Source organism: Brassica napus, chromosome A7 (genome assembly GCF_020379485.1).
Source record: "Brassica napus cultivar Da-Ae chromosome A7, Da-Ae, whole genome shotgun sequence".
Classification (NCBI taxonomy): Eukaryota; Viridiplantae; Streptophyta; class Magnoliopsida; order Brassicales; family Brassicaceae; genus Brassica; species Brassica napus.
Window position 1 is genome coordinate 3,239,734 of NC_063440.1, and position 19,823 is coordinate 3,259,556.

Sequence of the window (19,823 nt, forward strand, 5' to 3'; positions counted from 1 at the left end):
TTGGATCTTTGCGGGTTTGGTTTGGGTTTGGATAACTAATTTAAATTATTTTTAAAGTCTTAAATCATTATATATTTTAAATTTCTCAAAATGTATAAATAAAATAATATATTACGTATAAATTTGAATAACATATGTCATAATACTTAAGCTTAACATATCAATTGGCTTGATTTAAATTTTGGATACGAAATCAATAATTATTTTAAGTATTTTTGGTGATTTGAGTATACTTTAACTATTTCAGATATTTACTTTTGACTATCTATATATATTTTCAAGTATTTAAACCAATTTAAAAGTATCATTTTTGATGTTTTATATACGTTAAATCTAAAAATAATTAATATATATAAGTATATAAATCTATTTTTAGATAAATTCGGATACCCAAATACTTCGGTTCGGATCAGATTCGGTTCTCTAAATAACAAAATTTTGAATAATTAGAATATTTAATCAATTTATGTTTGGGTTTGGTACTATATCTTTGGATCGGTATCGGTTATGTTCCTCGGATTCATTTTTCCAAATCCTAATAATTACATGAAAAACAAATATCAACATATTTTTCAAAATATACACCCGCGCGCCTGCGCGGGTCAAAATCTAGTTGATTTTATTATCGCAGCATCACATCAATTACAGCTCCATGCCGATTTATGCAACACACTGATCGCGCCATTACAATGATCGAATCAATACCATGAACTCGTCCTACATATCGACTTGTGATGGTTTGTTCGAGAAGGCTTATCCATGACGGTATGTCTACGACCAGGAGCGAAGCTAGAAGAATTATTTAATGGGTGCATTATTAGTGATATAAAGTAAATCCATGCAATGAATTTCGAACTCAGGACATTATGGATGTAAACCCTGTTTTTTACCAATTGATCCACTGAAATTATGGTAACTTTAGGTGTAAAATTTTTAATATCAATAAATAAGGGGGTGCACGTGCCACCACCAGAGCCGGCCCTTGAGCCAAGCCCATCAAGCACTGGCTTCCGGCCGACAAATTTATAAAAATATTTCGGCCACATTTTCGTAAGTGTCTTTGTGGTATGGTGGCTTAGTGTTAACATTTAAATGTGGCTGGTCTCCGATTCGATCCGCGGAAGCCACAATAACTTTTTTTTTTTTACTTTACATAAAGTTAAATTAAGTAAACGAAAAGGAAATTCTCATTAAACCTAAAATTAATCACTTTTTTTTTTAGTTACTGCTGCCGTAAAGCTCTAAAGTCTGAACATATCCTTAATTGATATCATCTTCCTAATTCCTATAATCCTATTACTTGAATCGTTGCTTATTTTCTTCTGCAATTGTAAACTGAATTGTCATCTCCTCTAGTCCTCTTCTTCTTGATCCAACGTGGTAAATTCACTATTTCATACTTATGTAATATAATTTTGTTTGTTACTTTTAAAACTTGTCAACTTCTTTTGGTGTTGTAGAGTTAAATACATATATTAGAGTTGACGTTCTGTGGAAAAGTAGTCAATTATATAGTAATATAATTCTTTTGGTTTCATATTTTCTATCTGCGTGTATATATATATGTATATATCTCTACTCATGATTATATATATGTGTTTATTTATAGCATAGCCATTGATTTTTTAATCTTTGCAGAAAGATGGGTCCTAAAAGAATTAGAAGAGAGATGGGAGGTGCTGAAAAAGAAAGATTAAAGAAAAGACAAGAAGCATTAATAAAATCTCAAACCAATTCAATGTTAAGGTACGTTACAATAACTGAAACTCCTAAACTTGATGAGGTTTTAGAAGATGAGACTATAGAAGATGTGGAGGATGATATTAGACACACTGATGAGGACGAAGAGAATTTGGATATGACTCAGAACATGAATAATAATAAGAGTGACGGTGGTGGTGGTAGTGAAAGCAAAAGAGAGTCTGGGAATAAGGACGAAGAAGAGAAAATGGATGGTGTTAAAGAATATCAGATAAGTGGAGATGTCGATGATCCTGGAAACTGGAAAAAAGTTGATAACAGAATGAGAGATTTTCTTGTTGAGAAAGGTCCAACAATGCGGCTACCGATTGATTATCATTTTCCAAGAGATCATGTTGGTAGATGTTTTTTCTCATTCTTCTTATACAAGAGAAATAAGAAATGGAGAGAAGCAAGATAGACAATGGTTAGTTTACTCCAAAGTAAAAGATAAGGTCTTTTGTTTCTGTTGTAAACTGTTCACCCAAGACAGAAATGCTAGTCAGATTGCAACCAGTGGATACAATGATTGGAGAAATCTTTCAAAAATGCTAAAGGAGCATGAAAAAAGTCATAAGCATATCATATGCATGACTCAATGGATAGAGCTAGAAGTGAGACTAAAGACGAATCAGACCATTGACAAACATATTCAAGAAGAGGTTAACAAAGAGAAACAATACTGGAGAGATGTATTGTTGAGGATAGTTGCACTGGTGAAAGGCCTTGCTAAACAGAATATGGCATTTCGTGGAAGGAGTGATAAGATTCGTGTTGCTGGCAATGGAAATTTCTTGGGTATGATTGAAGTATTTGCAGATTTTGATGAAGTGATGAAAGAGCACATTAGACGAATTGAAACACATGAAACTCGTTATCATTATCTGAGTTACAAAATCCAGAATGAGTTGATAGAGATGCTTGGGAGTGAGATAAAAAAAATGATCTTAAAGAAGATCCGTTGTGCAAAATACTATTCAGTTATTCTTGATTGTACTCCTGATATCAGCAACACAGAACAGATGTCCCTGGTCATCCGATGTGTAGATATTTCTGAGACCTCACCAAAGATCGAAGAGTTCTTTTTGACATTTTTGGTAATTAAAGACAAAACTGGTGAAGGTCTTTTTGGCACCCTTCAGGATGTATTGGCTGATTTGGGATTGAGTATTGATGACATTAGAGGGCAAGGCTATGATAATGGGTCAAACATGAAAGGTAAACATAAAGGAGTACAAAAGAGATTGCTGGAAATGAATCCACGAGCAGTTTACACACCGTGTGGTTGCCATAGTTTGAATCTTGCGCTTTCAGATATTGCTTGCTCGTCAGACATAGCAGTATTATTTTTTGGTGTTGTTCAACGCATCTACTGTTTGTTTTCCTCTTCAACAAATAATTGTGATATTTTTAAGGAGATTGTGAATGGTATTACAGTTAAGCCATTTTCACAAACTCGTTGGGAGAGTCGCATCAACAGTATCAAAGCAATACGGTTTCAAGCTCCTAAGATACGAGAAGCACTGTTTTACTTGGCAGATAATAGTGACAATCCGAAAACAAGAAGTGAGGCTGAGTCTCTTGCCATGAGTGATACCCACGGAATTGGAAACTTTGAGTTTGTGTTTGGAATGATTATTTGGTATGATCTTTTGTTTGTTGTTAACAAAGTAAGCAAGATCCTGCAGTCAGAAGATATGGATATTGATATTGCTATTGCTCAAGTGAAAGGACTTGTTTCTTTTTTTAAGGATTATAGAGAAACAGGCTTTCAAAAAGCCAAGAGAGAAGCTGAAAGGATTGCTACTGAAATGGAAATTGATCCTATGTTCTCTAAAAAAGCAAAACGTCCTACTAAAAGAAAACAGTTTCATGGGGAAGAGCCAGATAAAGTTGGAGAAGTTGTGGTGCTAACACCTGAAGAAGATTTTAGGATCAACTACTTCATCAAAATTGTGGATCAAGGTTTGGTTTCTCTGGAGACAAGGTTTGATAAACTTCAAGGTTATGAAAAGACTTTTGGATTCTTATTCGACTTAAAAAAACTGAAGCTAGCTGAAGATGACAAGCTGATGGTTTCTTGTGCTAACCTTGAAGTTTTTCTGAAGCATGGTAATTATTCTGATATTGATGGTGATGATTTGTTTTTGGAGCTGAAGCTTTTGAGAGGGGGTTTGCCTGAAGGTATTACGAAGGCTGCTGGAATATTGGAGTTTTTGAAAAGGAGGGAAAGTTGTTATCCAAACACATGGACAGCATATCGTATAATGATGACAATTCCTGTTTCCGTTGCCTCAGCAGAGAGAAGTTTTTCAAAGCTGAAACTCATAAAATCGTATCTACGGTCGAGTATGTCACAAGAGAGGCTTAATGGATTGTCAATGTTATCGATTGAAAGGGATATGGCTGAAAAGCTTGATTATACAAACTTGATGAATGAGTTTGCAGGAAGAAATGCAAGAAGAATCATATTTCAGCAGTAATGTATTGGTTTTCATGTTTTTAAATGTTTTTGTTTAACACTTTTTATTTAGTTATTTAAAAACAATCAATTGAAATTTTTTTTTTGAACCAGCCTTTTTTTTTTACTCGCTTCTAGCCACCAAAACGTCAGGACCGGCTCTGGCCACCACACCTCTTAACGTGGCTTCGCCCCTGTCTACGACGACTTATCCTTGTTAGCTAGTCAACAGATGCTTCATCTATGATGGCTTATCAGGTGGCTCATCCAAAACACTAAATGAAAAACCTGTCCACACACACCGTTTGCGTATGTGTCCACTGAGTAAGAAGTTTTATTAGAATAAAAATCACGTCTACGACAACTCGTCCGCGACAGTTCGTCAACACCATCTCGTCTATGCAGAGCCGGTCCTGACTTTTTGGTGGCTAGAAGCGAGTAAAAAAAAAAGGCTGGTTCAAAAAAAAAATTTCAATTGATTGTTTTTAAATAACTAAATAAAAAGTGTTAAACAAAAACATTTAAAAACATGAAAACCAATACATTACTGCTGAAATATGATTCTTCTTGCATTTCTTCCTGCAAACTCATTCATCAAGTTTGTATAATCAAGCTTTTCAGCCATATCCCTTTCAATCGATAACATTGACAATCCATTAAGCCTCTCTTGTGACATACTCGACCGTAGATACGATTTTATGAGTTTCAGCTTTGAAAAACTTCTCTCTGCTGAGGCAACGGAAACAGGAATTGTCATCATTATACGATATGCTGTCCATGTGTTTGGATAACAACTTTCCCTCCTTTTCAAAAACTCCAATATTCCAGCAGCCTTCGTAATACCTTCAGGCAAACCCCCTCTCAAAAGCTTCAGCTCCAAAAACAAATCATCACCATCAATATCAGAATAATTACCATGCTTCAGAAAAACTTCAAGGTTAGCACAAGAAACCATCAGCTTGTCATCTTCAGCTAGCTTCAGTTTTTTGAAGTCGAATAAGAATCCAAAAGTCTTTTCATAACCTTGAAGTTGATCAAACCTTGTCTCCAGAGAAACCAAACCTTGATCCACAATTTTGATGAAGTAGTTGATCCTAAAATCTTCTTCAGGTGTTAGCACCACAACTTCTCCAACTTTATCTGGCTCTTCCCCATGAAACTGTTTTCTTTTAGTAGGACGTTTTGCTTTTTTAGAGAACATAGGATCAATTTCCATTTCAGTAGCAATCCTTTCAGCTTCTCTCTTGGCTTTTTGAAAGCCTGTTTCTCTATAATCCTTAAAAAAAAGAAACAAGTCCTTTCACTTGAGCAATAGCAATATCAATATCCATATCTTCTGACTGCAGGATCTTGCTTACTTTGTTAACAACAAACAAAAGATCATACCAAATAATCATTCCAAACACAAACTCAAAGTTTCCAATTCCGTGGGTATCACTCATGGCAAGAGACTCAGCCTCACTTCTTGTTTTCGGATTGTCACTATTATCTGCCAAGTAAAACAGTGCTTCTCGTATCTTAGGAGCTTGAAACCGTATTGCTTTGATACTGTTGATGCGACTCTCCCAACGAGTTTGTGAAAATGGCTTAACTGTAATACCATTCACAATCTCCTTAAAAATATCACAATTATTTGTTGAAGAGGAAAACAAACAGTAGATGCGTTGAACAACACCAAAAAATAATACTGCTATGTCTGACGAGCAAGCAATATCTGAAAGCGCAAGATTCAAACTATGGCAACCACACGGTGTGTAAACTGCTCGTGGATTAATTTCCAGCAATCTCTTTTGTACTCCTTTATGTTTACCTTTCATGTTTGACCCATTATCATAGCCTTGCCCTCTAATGTCATCAATACTCAATCCCAAATCAGCCAATACATCCTGAAGGGTGCCAAAAAGACCTTCACCAGTTTTGTCTTTAATTACCAAAAATGTCAAAAAGAACTCTTCGATCTTTGGTGAGGTCTCAGAAATATCTACACATCGGATGACCAGGGACATCTGTTCTGTGTTGCTGATATCAGGAGTACAATCAAGAATAACTGAATAGTATTTTGCACAACGGATCTTCTTTAAGATCATATTTTTATCTCACTCCCAAGCATCTCTATCAACTCATTCTGGATTTTGTAACTCAGATAATGATAACGAGTTTCATGTGTTTCAATTCGTCTAATGTGCTCTTTCATCACTTCATCAAAATCTGCAAATACTTCAATCATACCCAAGAAATTTCCATTGCCAGCAACACGAATCTTATCACTCCTTCCACGAAATGCCATATTCTGTTTAGCAAGGCCTTTCACCAGTGCAACTATCCTCAACAATACATCTCTCCAGTATTGTTTCTCTTTGTTAACCTCTTCTTGAATATGTTTGTCAATGGTCTGATTCGTCTTTAGTCTCACTTCTAGCTCTATCCATTGAGTCATGCATATGATATGCTTATGACTTTTTTCATGCTCCTTTAGCATTTTTGAAAGATTTCTCCAATCATTGTATCCACTGGTTGCAATCTGACTAGCATTTCTGTCTTGGGTGAACAGTTTACAACAGAAACAAAAGACCTTATCTTTTACTTTGGAGTAAACTAACCATTGTCTATCTTGCTTCTCTCCATTTCTTATTTCTCTTGTATAAGAAGAATGAGAAAAACATCTACCAACATGATCTCTTGGAAAATGATAATCAATCGGTAGCCGCATTGTTGGACCTTTCTCAACAAGAAAATCTCTCATTCTGTTATCAACTTTTTTCCAGTTTCCAGGATCATCGACATCTCCACTTATCTGATATTTTTTAACACCATCCATTTTCTCTTCTTCGTCCTTATTCCCAGTCTCTCTTTTGCTTTCACTACCACCACCACCGTCACTCTTATTATTATTCATGTTCTGAGTCATATCCAAATTCTCTTCGTCCTCATCAGTGTGTCAAATATCATCCTCCACATCTTCTATAGTCTCATCTTCTAAAACCTCATCAAGTTTAGGAGTTTCAGTTATTGTAACGTACCTTAACATTGAATTGGTTTGAGATTTTATTAATGCTTCTTGTCTTTTCTTTAATCTTTCTTTTTCAGCACCTCCCATCTCTCTTCTAATTCTTTTAGGACCCATCTTTCTGCAAAGATTAAAAAATCAATGGCTATGCTATAAATAAACACATATATATAATCATGAGTAGAGATATATACATATATATATACACGCAGATAGAAAATATGAAACCAAAAGAATTATATTACTATATAATTGACTACTTTTCCACAGAACGTCAATTCTAATATATGTATTTAACTCTACAACACCAAAAGAAGTTGATAAGTTTTAAAAGTAACAAACAAAATTATATTACATAAGTATGAAATAGTGAATTTACCACGTTGGATCAAGAAGAAGAGGACTAGAGGAGATGACAATTCAGTTTACAATTGCAGAAGAAAATAAGCAACGATTCAAGTAATAGGATTATAGGAATTAGGAAGATGATATCAATTAAGGATATGTTCAGACTTTAGAGCTTTACGGCAGCAGTAACTAAAAAAAAAGTGATTAATTTTAGGTTTAATGAGAATTTCCTTTTCGTTTACTTAATTTAACTTTATGTAAAGTAAAAAAAAAAAAAGTTATTGTGGCTTCCGCGGATAGAACCCGAGACCAGCCACATTTAAATGTTAACACTAAGCCACCATACCACAAAGACACTTACAAAAATGTGGCCGAAATATTTTTATAAATTTGTCGGCCGGAAGCCAGTGCTTGATGGGCTTGGCCCAAGGGCCGGCTCTGCTTGAGTGACCAGTTTTCTTAGTAAGAAACAAGATTCTTCTGCTGGAGAAAAGGAAGCCAACGATCAATCTTTTAAAAAATTTGTTTAGTTAACATTATTGTGTTGAGAAAAAAAAAATTTACATTATTAATTCATATTATATGAATGATATATTTTAAATTCCATCGTAACATATTTGAAAAAAATTAAAATATGCTGAAACATAACATTGTTTGAATCCATTTTCAATATTTGATCAAACCATCCGAACAGCACTCAAAGCAAAAATAATGTTTATCATTCATCGATTGAATGTATGTCAAACATTCGATTAAAGAATCATTAGCACCATTATAAGACTTTATGTAGTTGCGTGAAAGTATTTCAATATCTTTTTTTTTTTTTTTGTCATCAAGTATTTCAATATCTTAATCTAAGGATTTTAGATCATGGATGAACTAAATATAACAAATATTTATCGTCCTAAAAAAATTAAATATTATGTATAAATGAAATGAAACAACTATAAAAAGTTAGAAATAACTTTTTATACCTAATCGTAAACGTACTTTCATATCCAAGTAAAACAAATATTTTAAAAAAAAAATCAAATGTAGCCATTATCATTTTCATCGAATTATTTAAAATGATGAGAAAAAATAACAAAACAAATAATTAAAGTCTATGTTATTTTAATTAATAATAAGTTTATAGTTTCATCTTTTCATTACAATTTAAGATACTTTTATATTATTCATTCATTCGCTGCCCACCCGTAGGGCGGGTTTCCCCTAGTATGATAATATATGTGTGTTATGCATATTAATGGGTCACTTGCTAGCTGTGGCAGAAGTAGAGAAAGGGGAAGGAGGAAGCTGCCTCATATGAATTATTGAAATAATTTTTATTTTTATTGATATTTTGAATATTTTATCTATTAAAACAGAAGTCATAACTTTTTTCATGTGTGATGTTTCATTTTTTACTATCTCTTAAAAAATCATCAGATTACATTATCATATCATTTAGTTTTATAATAAATATAATCACAAATATATCTTATTAATATCTTAATATATCAACAATATACTATCTTTAAGGAGAATCTCAAATTTGTTTACTGTTAATATATACTAAATTCAAAAATATGTATTCAAAACCAATAAATTAAATATACCAACTTATTTATATTAAAAAAATCTTTACCTATTAATCTAATAATTATTAACATCACATAATTATTTTGTAGGCCATTAACTATTTTGTAGGTCACACCATTAAAAAAATTCATATGTTATGAAATCATAATATATGATTATATATACATATGATCGTGTATATTATTTTAATATTATATTATGCAACCATAACATATGATTAATGTTAGTATTTTGATGATGTCAAAAAAGTATCACAACATGTGATTGTTCTTTAATATTATTAACAATTTTATCAAATTAATACCATTCTAAAACATATAATAGAATTCATCTATAATCATATAACTAGATTTAAATATATTTAATAATATATATTTAAAACCATTTTCTAGAATTTTTTTCAAACGTTAAATCTAAAATGAAAAATAATTTGACATACAAAATAAATTGTAATCTATATAATAGAGAAAAATATAGCATATTTGTTTCTGAGAAACAAATGTACTTACAAATATAGATGTACTAATATATATAATCAACTAAATGACACTAATTTTCATTTTTATTACTTTGAAATATATATCTGTTCACACAAATTAAAGAAAAAATTAATTTTCTATTTATCTAACCAAAAACATCATAAACTATTCACCCAATCATAATTCAACCAATAAAAAAGCTAACTAGAGAATATAAAAAGAAAAAAATGAATAAACTTGCATTGAAAATTGAAAATTGAAAATGTCATCTAATTTGAAGTGAAAAAAATTCTCTAAAATTTTATATATTAAAAACAAAGTGAATATGTTCTAAAAAAAGGAATATGTTCTACAAACAAAAACACTAGAAAATTTTCTGCTTTGTATAGAATTATCAAATTACAAGTTCCCTATCTAACATATCAATTTGATACTACAACATGCAAAGCCGAAATACGCAATCGACATAGCTTACAGTTTCTTCAATTCAATTTTAAAAACACCTACGCGGTTGCGCGGATCAAAATCAAGTTTTATGATTAAGTGTTAAAATCCCTTCTAATACCCTCCAATAATTTGAAGTACAAACTTTATATTGTCTCTGGTGAATCTTTTGGCTGACTCCACCACTGCTTGCTAGGAAAGCGATCAGAGATTTGATGCTAAAAGAATGATCAGGATGGTCTCAACGCATTCAAGCCAGCAGATTTACACTAGGGCTAACCACAACTAAGTTTTCCTTCAATGTTTTCTCTCGTTTGTCCCATGTGCTTCTCAAGTCTTGAACACAAAGTTTAGATGTTGATCCATTTCCCTTCAATCAACATTCTCGAGATTTGATGGTTCATTTAAGTTTCTTGCTTTTCTTAGTGCAAAACCTTAACTGAAATGTGATATGCTGATTGCGTAGGTAGTAGCTGCATCAGTGACAAATGGAATATTGTTCTGCTATATATACAAGAAGTTATATGATAAAAATAACAAATATAATAAGATAATGACACTGACGCCTACGTAGACTAAGATGATATAGGAGGTCCTGTCAAACTCTTACATGTTTCGAATTAAACTTAAGTCTCTGAGATCTTGTCTCTACGTAGACTATTTTACTTCTTTTTTTTTTCCTACCTTAAATCCCGAGCATTCCAGACCATGAGAGAGTCGGTCTTTTTAAGACCATACGGGTTTAAACCGCTCAAAGCCTTCCCCATGAGTGCCATGGCTGCAATACTCGGATACTGTTTCTTCTCCAACTCCTTTTGGTTCTCTATCTCAAAGCGAACTTCTTGCCCTTCTAATCGATCTGTCGATGTAGCTTTCTTCTTGCACCACCTCTGGATCCATGGATGCAGAAGCGTAACGCCTTCTCCTCCCAGGTTGATTTCTGGAGTGACGGGTTCTTGATTTCTTGGTTGGAGATTGTTGATCCCAGACTTCAAGATTTCAAGGAACAGGTTATTGTTGTTCTCTTTTTGGGCCGGAGATGCTGCTTCATTCTTCATCAAGCTCTTGGTTTCACCTTGGCCGCTTGAATCGGAGGCAGCGGCTGTTGTTTTCAGACGCTTCACCCATCTACTGCTGGGTTCCACTTCTGGTTCTAACCGCACACGTTTGCAGTCTCTTGAGAGGAAGTGATCCACGTTCATACTTTGAGTAGCCGAGTTGCTTGTTTCACCCTCTCCATCCAGAACTAGAGGCGGCTCTTCATTCATGTCAGGTATTTCAGTTCTAGGAGTGCCTGAATCGCCTATTCTTCCTTTGCCCTACAGATATTTTCAAGACCAATAAATAAAGGAAAGGTCTCTGCATCTTTCATAGCCAAAAATGGGATTTTGAGTAGATTGAATAATATATATATATACCTTAGTTGACGATGATGAAATGGAGCCTGCCAAGGAGAATGAGAATCAGACACATATGAGAATAGACAAAGAAAAGCAGCTAATGAAAAGACTTTCTATATACCGGAAAGATGTATTGTCTGAAGTTTATCCATTTCCAGGATATCAGTCTCTGCAGATGATTCATTTTGTCTGATCAGCCCATCTTCTTCGGTGTCCTTTGAGCTTTCTAGAGACTGCAGCCTTACTCCACCTCTATGTTGGTGATCTACATTAGGAAACAGATCAAGATACCCACCAAAAATCTTCCCTTTCAGTTTCATGGAGCCCTTCAGTAGCTGGTGACCATCTTCCTCTGGTAAGTTGATCTCACCAGAAACTCGTTGAACCGAATCAACAGTTGCGTAAAACCTCACTGGTCTTATCAGCTCTAGAAGGTTCTGTGTAGTCTGTTCTTGAACCGGGAAATCAAGACGGTTACTGGAAGAACTGAACTTCTCTTTGTCTCCTAGCGCATTCATCCAAGGCATCCTATTAGCCACCACAGCTTTCGAGCTTGAACCAACATCTCTCTTCTGAGAAACCTTGAACATAGGAAACGGCAAGACCTCTTGGTCAGGTCTTTTATCTTCAGGCTTTATCAAGTCCTTGGACTGATCATGAAACTTCACTTCATTACCTAACTGACTCCAACGACCTAACCAAGTAGATTCATGACCTTGGACTGAAGAAGCCTTGCTCATCTTTTTTTCCTCCATAACCATATTACCATGTTCAGACATTGTACCAAACAGAGATCTTCTCCAAAAGTTCTGACCAAACCACCTGTATGATGTAAATTACAGTTTCTTTCTCAATTCTAAAACTTTTAAGAACAAGTTTCAACATTTCACCCAAATATATAAACTTTGATACGTAATTCGTGGATTATTACACTTAATATCAACACATTTGTCTTTCAATCAACTCTCCAACATAAAAAGACAAGCAATTTGCTTTAAGTTTTCACTTAGAGAACATACAAATCTATGCAAGCGATGAGCAGATTTTACCATTTACAGATCTGAGGTTGAGATTATTACCAAAGACCAGAATACGTGGAGAGACACTGTCCAAAGAACGAATATAAAAAGATGAAAGCTCGATTTATTCCCTCTCTTTCCGAAGAAATGTAATAGTCTTAACTACAATTTATCAGTGTCTTCTTCTTAAAGAAAAAAATCCAAACAATCAAATGGAAACGAGGAAGAAAAAGAAGAAGAAGAAGACGGCTAAGAATATCACCAATCCACTTCTACAACAAGGTGTTAAAAAGAAACCTCGTATTTCGTATATCATCGAGTTACAATTATTTCCGAATTCTTTTTTATTAAATTCAAAATCTTATTTTAAGTGAAAAAATGACGTGTTCCTTTTCCTGCCTTGTTTAGTGCAAATGGGCTCAATCATATGATTCATATCACAACAATCACTGTACATGTATCTAGATATTTTTTTTTTGTTATACGTGTCATGTGACAAATATCTTCTCTTCCCATCCAGTTAAGAATAGTTGACATCTTTTCTAAACGGCTAATCATGGCCGGCATGACACTTAACACTTTAGAGGCCTCATACAAAACTAAAAATAATTAAATACATAACATATATTAAATAATTATACAAAATTTTATCTAATATAGTACATTTAAAAAAAAAAATCAATTGAAACATATATTTTCATATACCAATATGTTACATTAATTAATATGCTTATTTTTCTTACTTAAAATCTTTTATTCTAATATATTATTAATAGTTTAATAAGAATGCAAAAAAAAAATTTTCTAATTGTAAGCTCCATAAATTTGTACACCTTAGAGTACCTCTAATTGATTTTCCGTAAAATAATGGATTCTATAATTACACACATACATATATAAAAGTTTAGAACTCCAATGGATACAACAAGTTGAGAGTTATTGCAAGAAAATTGTGTTTCTTCCACTAGATAGTACTGATGGTAAAAGTTTTGCAGTATTAGCTGGAGTGTTTACTACGTGCTGAGGCTTTATTGGCGCATTCGGTGAAAATCGAGAATCTTTGGTGTTATGTGGAACTCTGACATTTCCAGATCCACCAATTACAATCTATATATGACGGAGTGAGTTCCAAAATCGCTTCTTTTCATCTATCGTTTGTCCATGTGTTCTACTATGTTCTACTTTGGTTAATTTGTAATTTCCATCTAGAGGCTGATGTTCATCTCTTCAAGTGTTTGTTCCTTATGCATTTTTTTACTTCCATCTATCATTTGATTCTATCAGAGCAATCATGAGAGATTAATGAGAATCAAGAGAGTCAGTCTTGTAGAACCACAAGAACCAGATTTTTTTTTTTAAATACGATTATAAACGAGCACAAATGATTGTGTAAGAAAGAAAATATAATGAAGAATCCAAAAAACAAATAGAACAACGTATAAAACAACAAAAATGCAGAACCTAAATATGATTTCTTTTTTAAACTAAATCAATTACATGTATTCTGACGGTATACGGTTTTTAAATTCCAGACCATTTTTATAACATCATGGTTTGTGATATATGGAAATGGTTAAATTGATTTGATTAGATGTGTTACCAAATTGTACTTACCTTTTTCGGACATACATCCGTTTAGAACTTCGAAGTTAAACGTGCTTGAACTGAAGTAGTAGGATATGTGACCGATTGGGAAGTGATTCGCGATATCGTGCAAATGAGACTAAAGCATGAGGAAATATCATGTGATGATTGCAAAGTCAGTAAACAATACTTTAAAACTTTGGAAAATTACACACAGCTTGTCGCATGGAATGGGCATCCGGGCCGAGTGAACGAGCATGGATGGCCCACTAGCCGTGGGCAATTGGGGCAATACAAGTGGTATCAGATATTGTTAGCCATCTCGGTTCTGACCCAAGAGGCATCTTAAGACCTGTGGACAAAGACGTTGCGTTCTTTGAAAATGTATGAATTGTAACACCCCAGTTTGTGGGATATGGAATGGCTTAAAAGAATTGATTTGGCTACTTATGTCACCAAAGTGCACTTACCTTTTCTGGCACACATCTATTTAGAACTAATGAGTTTAGCGTTCTTGAGTTGGAGTAGTGGAAGAATGAGTGACCTATCGGGAACTAATTCGCCATACCGTGCAAGTGAAGCCAAAGAACAAGGAAAAATATTATTGTGATTGCAGGATCAGTAAACAATACTTTAAAGCCTTGAAAAATTAACGCACCGCCTGTTGCATGGAATGGATCCCACGAGCTGGCATTGGTCTCATTAGCCCTAGGCGGTCGGGGCGTTACAACTTTGCAACACTCGAAAGAAGGAAAAAGAAAACGATTTTTGTTTCGCCTCTCTGCCCACCATGTTCTCTTTCTTTTGTTTTTTTTTTTCGTTTTTTTTTTCCTTTTCCATGCGCTTCATGCAAGTCTTATCCTCTCTCATGCTCGTCTCTATTGGTTAGATCTAAGGGGGTTTTTTTGTTGTTGTGGTCGGCATGCAGATCTGAGGTTCTCCCGGCTTCACAATGTAGATCTTTGAGGACTGGATCTGCTACCATGTCCTTCTCTGGGATCATTTCACAGATCCACATAGAAGGTTTCTTTTTCAGGGTGGTGTGGTGTCTTCGTGGCTTAAGAGCGTGATAGAGGGTGATAGACCATGGATTTGACCCACTTTTACCCATGGTTCATAACTATTTTAACTACTATTTATTATATTCTAGAGTATATTTAGTATATTTATAGGATCATGAGTGATTTGGAAGAAAGTGATGATTTGAAGCATTTTGGAGATATTTGGAGAAAGCATCCGAGCTGACCATTGAGCACGACCATTAGTCGATATTAAGAAGAATAATCGATCGATGTTCAAATCTTGACATCGTTCGACAGCGAAGCGCGTAGAAAGCCCGTTTGGACCAGTCGACTTAGAGCCCAAGTCTTCACCAATTTACAAGATTACCCCTGATGAATTTTAACCTAATTATATAAGCTTTGCCAACATGTTAGAGACAAATTGTGCTTTCTTGTTTTACTATTTTCACAGCAAAAGGTATTCTAGGATCATTAGTAGATTGAGAGAATATCCAAAGAGATTTGTGATTGGAACTCCATTGATATCTATCTATTTATCTATGCAGTTCTTATACCTTATTGTTGTTATGAATTGCTTAGCCATGTCTGAGTAGTTCTCTTGTTAGATTTAGGATTTAAATAGGTTATGAGGGATTAGCCCCAACTATATATTTCTAAGTTGTGATATTCATTATTAGGATTGTCATTAATGTCTGTCTTTAGATTAGCTACCTAGAACTTTCTCTAGGAGTTGGAGACATAAGCGATAGCTTGCATCTCACCCTGAATCCATCCTAATTGAGCTAAGATTGCTAGAGTAAGGCGAGAGCTGATCTAGGAAACTTATTGAGCACATTCAAACCCACACATTAAAGCTTGAAAAAATGCGTCGGTCGATATTCCAATAGAATAATCGGTCGACGGTTCAACAAGTGTATCGATCGATATTCCTATAGAATCATCGATCGACATTGGTCAATAGACAAACCTAGAAAGCGAGAGCCTAATGGTTTGTTTATAAGTATTGAGCTCTACAATATCATGCATCCAACTTATTAGGCATCTATAGGATTATAATCCTGATTACCTGAACAAAAACTCTAAGTCTAGCTACTTTCATCTAAGTACCAAAACTTCAATCAATCAATCGAACAACTCGCTTGCTCACAAACCTGTCTTTTACATTTAAACATAATCAACCTAGTTTAATCAATCTGATTAGATTTATTAGGTTCCCTAGCTCCATGAGAATTCGATCCCTAAGTACAACAATTGAACATCTTATTTGAGAGAGTAATTAACTCCTTAGAGTAATTTGAGTGAGATCAAATTTGGTACCGTTGCAGGGGAGCTTTGATCGCTGAATAGATTTAGTCTGATTTAGCCTAGGTTTTTTCTTAAAACCACTTTCTGATAAAAAAAATTCTTGTCTTTTCAGGTGCATGCCTAGCAGTACCAGAAGCAACAAGGAAATTCAACTGCCATTCTCATCAGATCCTGCAAGTTTGGAACGTTCGATCCGTAAAGGAAAACGCTCCTCATCGATCGACAACAACACCAGTTCGTCGCTCGATTCTCGTCAACCACCGTCGACCCAGACACCAGTCTCGTCGACCGATACTTGCTTACCACAGTTGACCGAAGACACTCTTTCGTCGACCGATATCTGCCATCCGACACCGATCCATACTTCAGTCCGAACATCGATCGATACTGAACCGCGAGACATGGTTGCGACTTTGATTCTTGTACGTGATGAGAAGGAAGACATTCATGACCAGGGGGGTCATCTACGTAATGCAGCATGTCAGAGGATATACGCTCAGGCTGCTGCAATCCCTGAGTTTGATATTGATGCTACAGGAACTACTCTACCTGTAGATGAGGCTGCTCGACCCAGAACGTTGGCTGATTACAACCGTCCAGATCAGTTCTATGCCAACATATCAGCTATTCATCTTCCAGCTATCTAGATAGGCGATTTCGAGTTGAAGCCGCATTACTACACACTCGTGGGACAAACAACCTACTATGTGTTATCCCATGAGCATCCTATGGACCATATGGAGAGGTTCGAAGATCTTATATCTGCTATATAAGTCAAGGGAGTCCCTGGAGAGGCTTCGCATTGGCTTAAGAAGTTACCACCAGGATCTCTCACATCCTGGACCGACATCAAGAATGCATTCCTATGCAACTTTTTTGATGAGGCGTGTGTTGAAGACTTGAGGAGCAAGATTGCTACATTTGCGCAGGAGCCTACAAAGTCATACAGAATCTCCTGGATCAGATTCAAGTCTTATCAGAGGGATTGTCCACACCTTGGATTCAACGAGGTGCAGCTGCTCAGCACTTTCTTCAGAGGCATCGCAGTGCAGTATCATATGGCTCTTGAAGCTTCCAGCGATGGGAACTTCAACACAAGGAATCCAGAGGAGGCTGTGAGAGTTATTGAGAATTTGGCATCCAGCAACAACACCAAGAACACTGATTTTGAGATGAAGAGATCTGCAACCATCCTTGGGAATGACAAGATGGATGAGGTCAGAGCAAAGCTGGACAGTGTTCACATGCTTCTCAGGAAGAAAGCTTGCTTAGTAGAGGACACAGAAGCTATAAACACATAGGGTAGAGCAGAGGTAGAAATAGATGTGAACTTCATTGGAGGAACTGGATTTCAGAGGTCTGGAAACCAGAATTGAAACTTCTATGGCAATGGACAGATGAATAATTTCAACCAGAGTTCGCAGTACCAAAAACCCTACGACAACAACTACAACAACAACACGAGTTATGGAAACTCATCTTACCAGAAGCCACCACCACCTACTCAGGAGAGCAAGATTGAAGCAATGCTTACTAGGGTTCTTGAGGGACAGCAGAGTATGACAGTGGACTTCAATGGGAAGATCGATTCTGTCTACAACAACCTGAACACAAAGTTTGATGTTTTGAGCACTCATGTGAAGAAGCTGGAGATGAAAGTTGTTCAAACATGAGAAGCTGTTAAGAGGCAAGAAGCCTTGACAAGAGCGGTAGGAGATAATGTGATGAAGCACCACGTGAATGCCATCATAGATGATGATTTTTGGCAAGTGGTGAAGCAGTAGAAGCTGCAAGAAGGAGATTTCAAAGTATAGAGTTCGATGAGTTTTGGCGGATCGCATTGGTTTCGATCGACGCTAAATCTCGAACATCATCGACATACGTCAACCAAAACAGATCGACAGCCATTACAAAGCATCGATCGACAACACTTACGGAGTCGACCGCATCTTGCAATGCTGTGAGGATCATGACACACGAAGAGTTCGCGGCAAAATACCCACATCCGCTCAGCCCTATTTATGTCAAAATCGACCGACAAACTGGCCCTGCCATCAATCGACAGAGAGAGACCGCCATCGATCGACAATCTCCAGCGCCCATCGATCGACGCGCACCTCTCACATATTGAGTGCATATGCCAAAGATAGACGTTACCCGTCTCAATGCACTCATGCCACAACCCAAACCTTCATCTAACCCTCCAAAGAGCACCACCACACATTCAGATGATGCAACAGAGCCTATGGAAGTTGATAAGGCTCGTATGGGGAGAACCTTGAAGAAGAGAAAAGGAAAGGTTGCTAAGCAGCTGAAAAGGGCAGCTAATGAGAAGGAGATGAAAAGTTTCCAAAAGAGAGTCTTCATAATTCCTTTAGAGAAACTATTCGAGGAGGCCTATTTTTCCCACAGATTATGGATGTGCTTCAGAGAAACAAGATAAACTGAAGAGGACATTAGGAGAATGTTCTGTGAGGCCACAGAAAAGTTGAAGAATAGGATTACACTGAAGAAGAAGAGTGATCCTGAGAAGTTTGCAGTACCATGTACGGTGAAGGGTATTGAGTTCCCACATGCACTGTGCAACACAGGAGCATCAGTCAGCATCTTACCTAGAGTTATGGTAGACCATCTGGGTCTGCAGGTGGAGCTTTCCAAAGAATAATTCACTTTTGTAGATTGTTCTCAAAGGAGCTCAGGAGGAATTGTAAGAGATCTAGAGGTGCAGATTAGTAATGCCCTAGTTCCAGTTTATTTCCATGTCTCGGATATCAAGCTAAACTGGAATTCTTCTATATTGCTTGGAAGAGCCTTCTTGTCAACAGTAGGAGCAGTGTGCAACATGCAAACCAAACAGTTGTGCCTGACACTCATAGACCCCCATGTCTACTAGGATCCTATTCCATTCATGAAGACATAGACGTCCTCCAGAAGAATTAATGATCCAGGACTCATTGCAGCATGCCACTGTGGAGCAGAGTACTCTACGTCGATCGAAACTCACACATCAACATCGATCGACAGTGCCAATCAGAAATTGATCGACATTAGTAAGGAAGAATAGATCAACAGTAGTCCAAGCGATTGGAAGAATGACTACTACAATCCCACCATGGTGATGCACACTGCTACCCTGCATACAGAGGAGTATGATGAGGATTATGAGGAGGAACGAGCTATAGAGTACAGAGTTGTCCTTGCTGAGAAAGATAGACTTCTTCATCATTCCTCTTGGAAAAGGAAAGCGACGTCGATCGAAAGAACCGTCTCAAAATCGATCGACACTCATCTTCATCAGGCAAGCTACAAATGAGCATCGACTGACATTGCCAACTACTCATTGATCGACAGTGAAGTCGACCGTGCACGAGAAGGAGATTACTCAATTGGAAGTTGGGCAGATGATCACTATCACGAGAGCTATGCATTAGAA

At 35.9% G+C, this 19,823-nt stretch overlaps 1 protein-coding gene and 2 pseudogenes across 3 annotated transcripts; 1 reads left to right on the top strand and 2 right to left on the bottom strand.

Moving 5' to 3' along the window:
• The first annotated feature begins 1,121 nt into the window (after window positions 1-1,121).
• Window positions 1,122-4,348, top strand: LOC106433671 (annotated as a pseudogene).
• Window positions 4,349-4,409: 61 nt separating this feature from the next.
• On the bottom strand, window positions 4,410-7,410 carry LOC106433670 (annotated as a pseudogene).
• A 3,132-nt stretch (window positions 7,411-10,542) lies between these two features.
• On the bottom strand, window positions 10,543-12,807 carry LOC106433684 (F-box protein At2g16365). 3 transcript variants are annotated; one of them, XM_013874509.3, is made up of 4 exons: window positions 12,540-12,807; window positions 11,582-12,282; window positions 11,479-11,504; window positions 10,543-11,379 (listed from the first exon to the last, which is right to left on the bottom strand). In XM_013874509.3, the coding sequence occupies exons 2-4, from the start codon at window positions 12,237-12,239 to the stop codon at window positions 10,741-10,743; spliced, it is 1,323 nt and encodes a 440-aa protein (XP_013729963.2). In that variant the 5' UTR covers window positions 12,240-12,282; window positions 12,540-12,807; the 3' UTR covers window positions 10,543-10,740. The 3 variants fall into 3 exon arrangements, with proteins under 3 accessions (XP_013729963.2, XP_048593195.1, XP_022549199.2); XM_048737238.1 differs by having other exon boundaries at window positions 11,582-12,041; window positions 12,540-12,788; XM_022693478.2 differs by having other exon boundaries at window positions 12,510-12,786.
• Between the last annotated feature and the right edge of the window lie 7,016 nt (window positions 12,808-19,823).

Coding starts and splice junctions, on each gene's coding strand:
- LOC106433684 (XM_013874509.3), bottom strand. CDS start 12,239: ATGTCTGAACATGGTAATATGGTTATGGAGGAAAAAAAGATGAGCAAG. Junction 11,505..11,581: donor TCAGACAATACATCTTTCCG/GTATATAGAAAG, acceptor TCTCCTTGGCAG/GCTCCATTTCATCATCGTCA. Junction 11,380..11,478: donor TTTCATCATCGTCAACTAAG/GTATATATATAT, acceptor AAATATCTGTAG/GGCAAAGGAAGAATAGGCGA.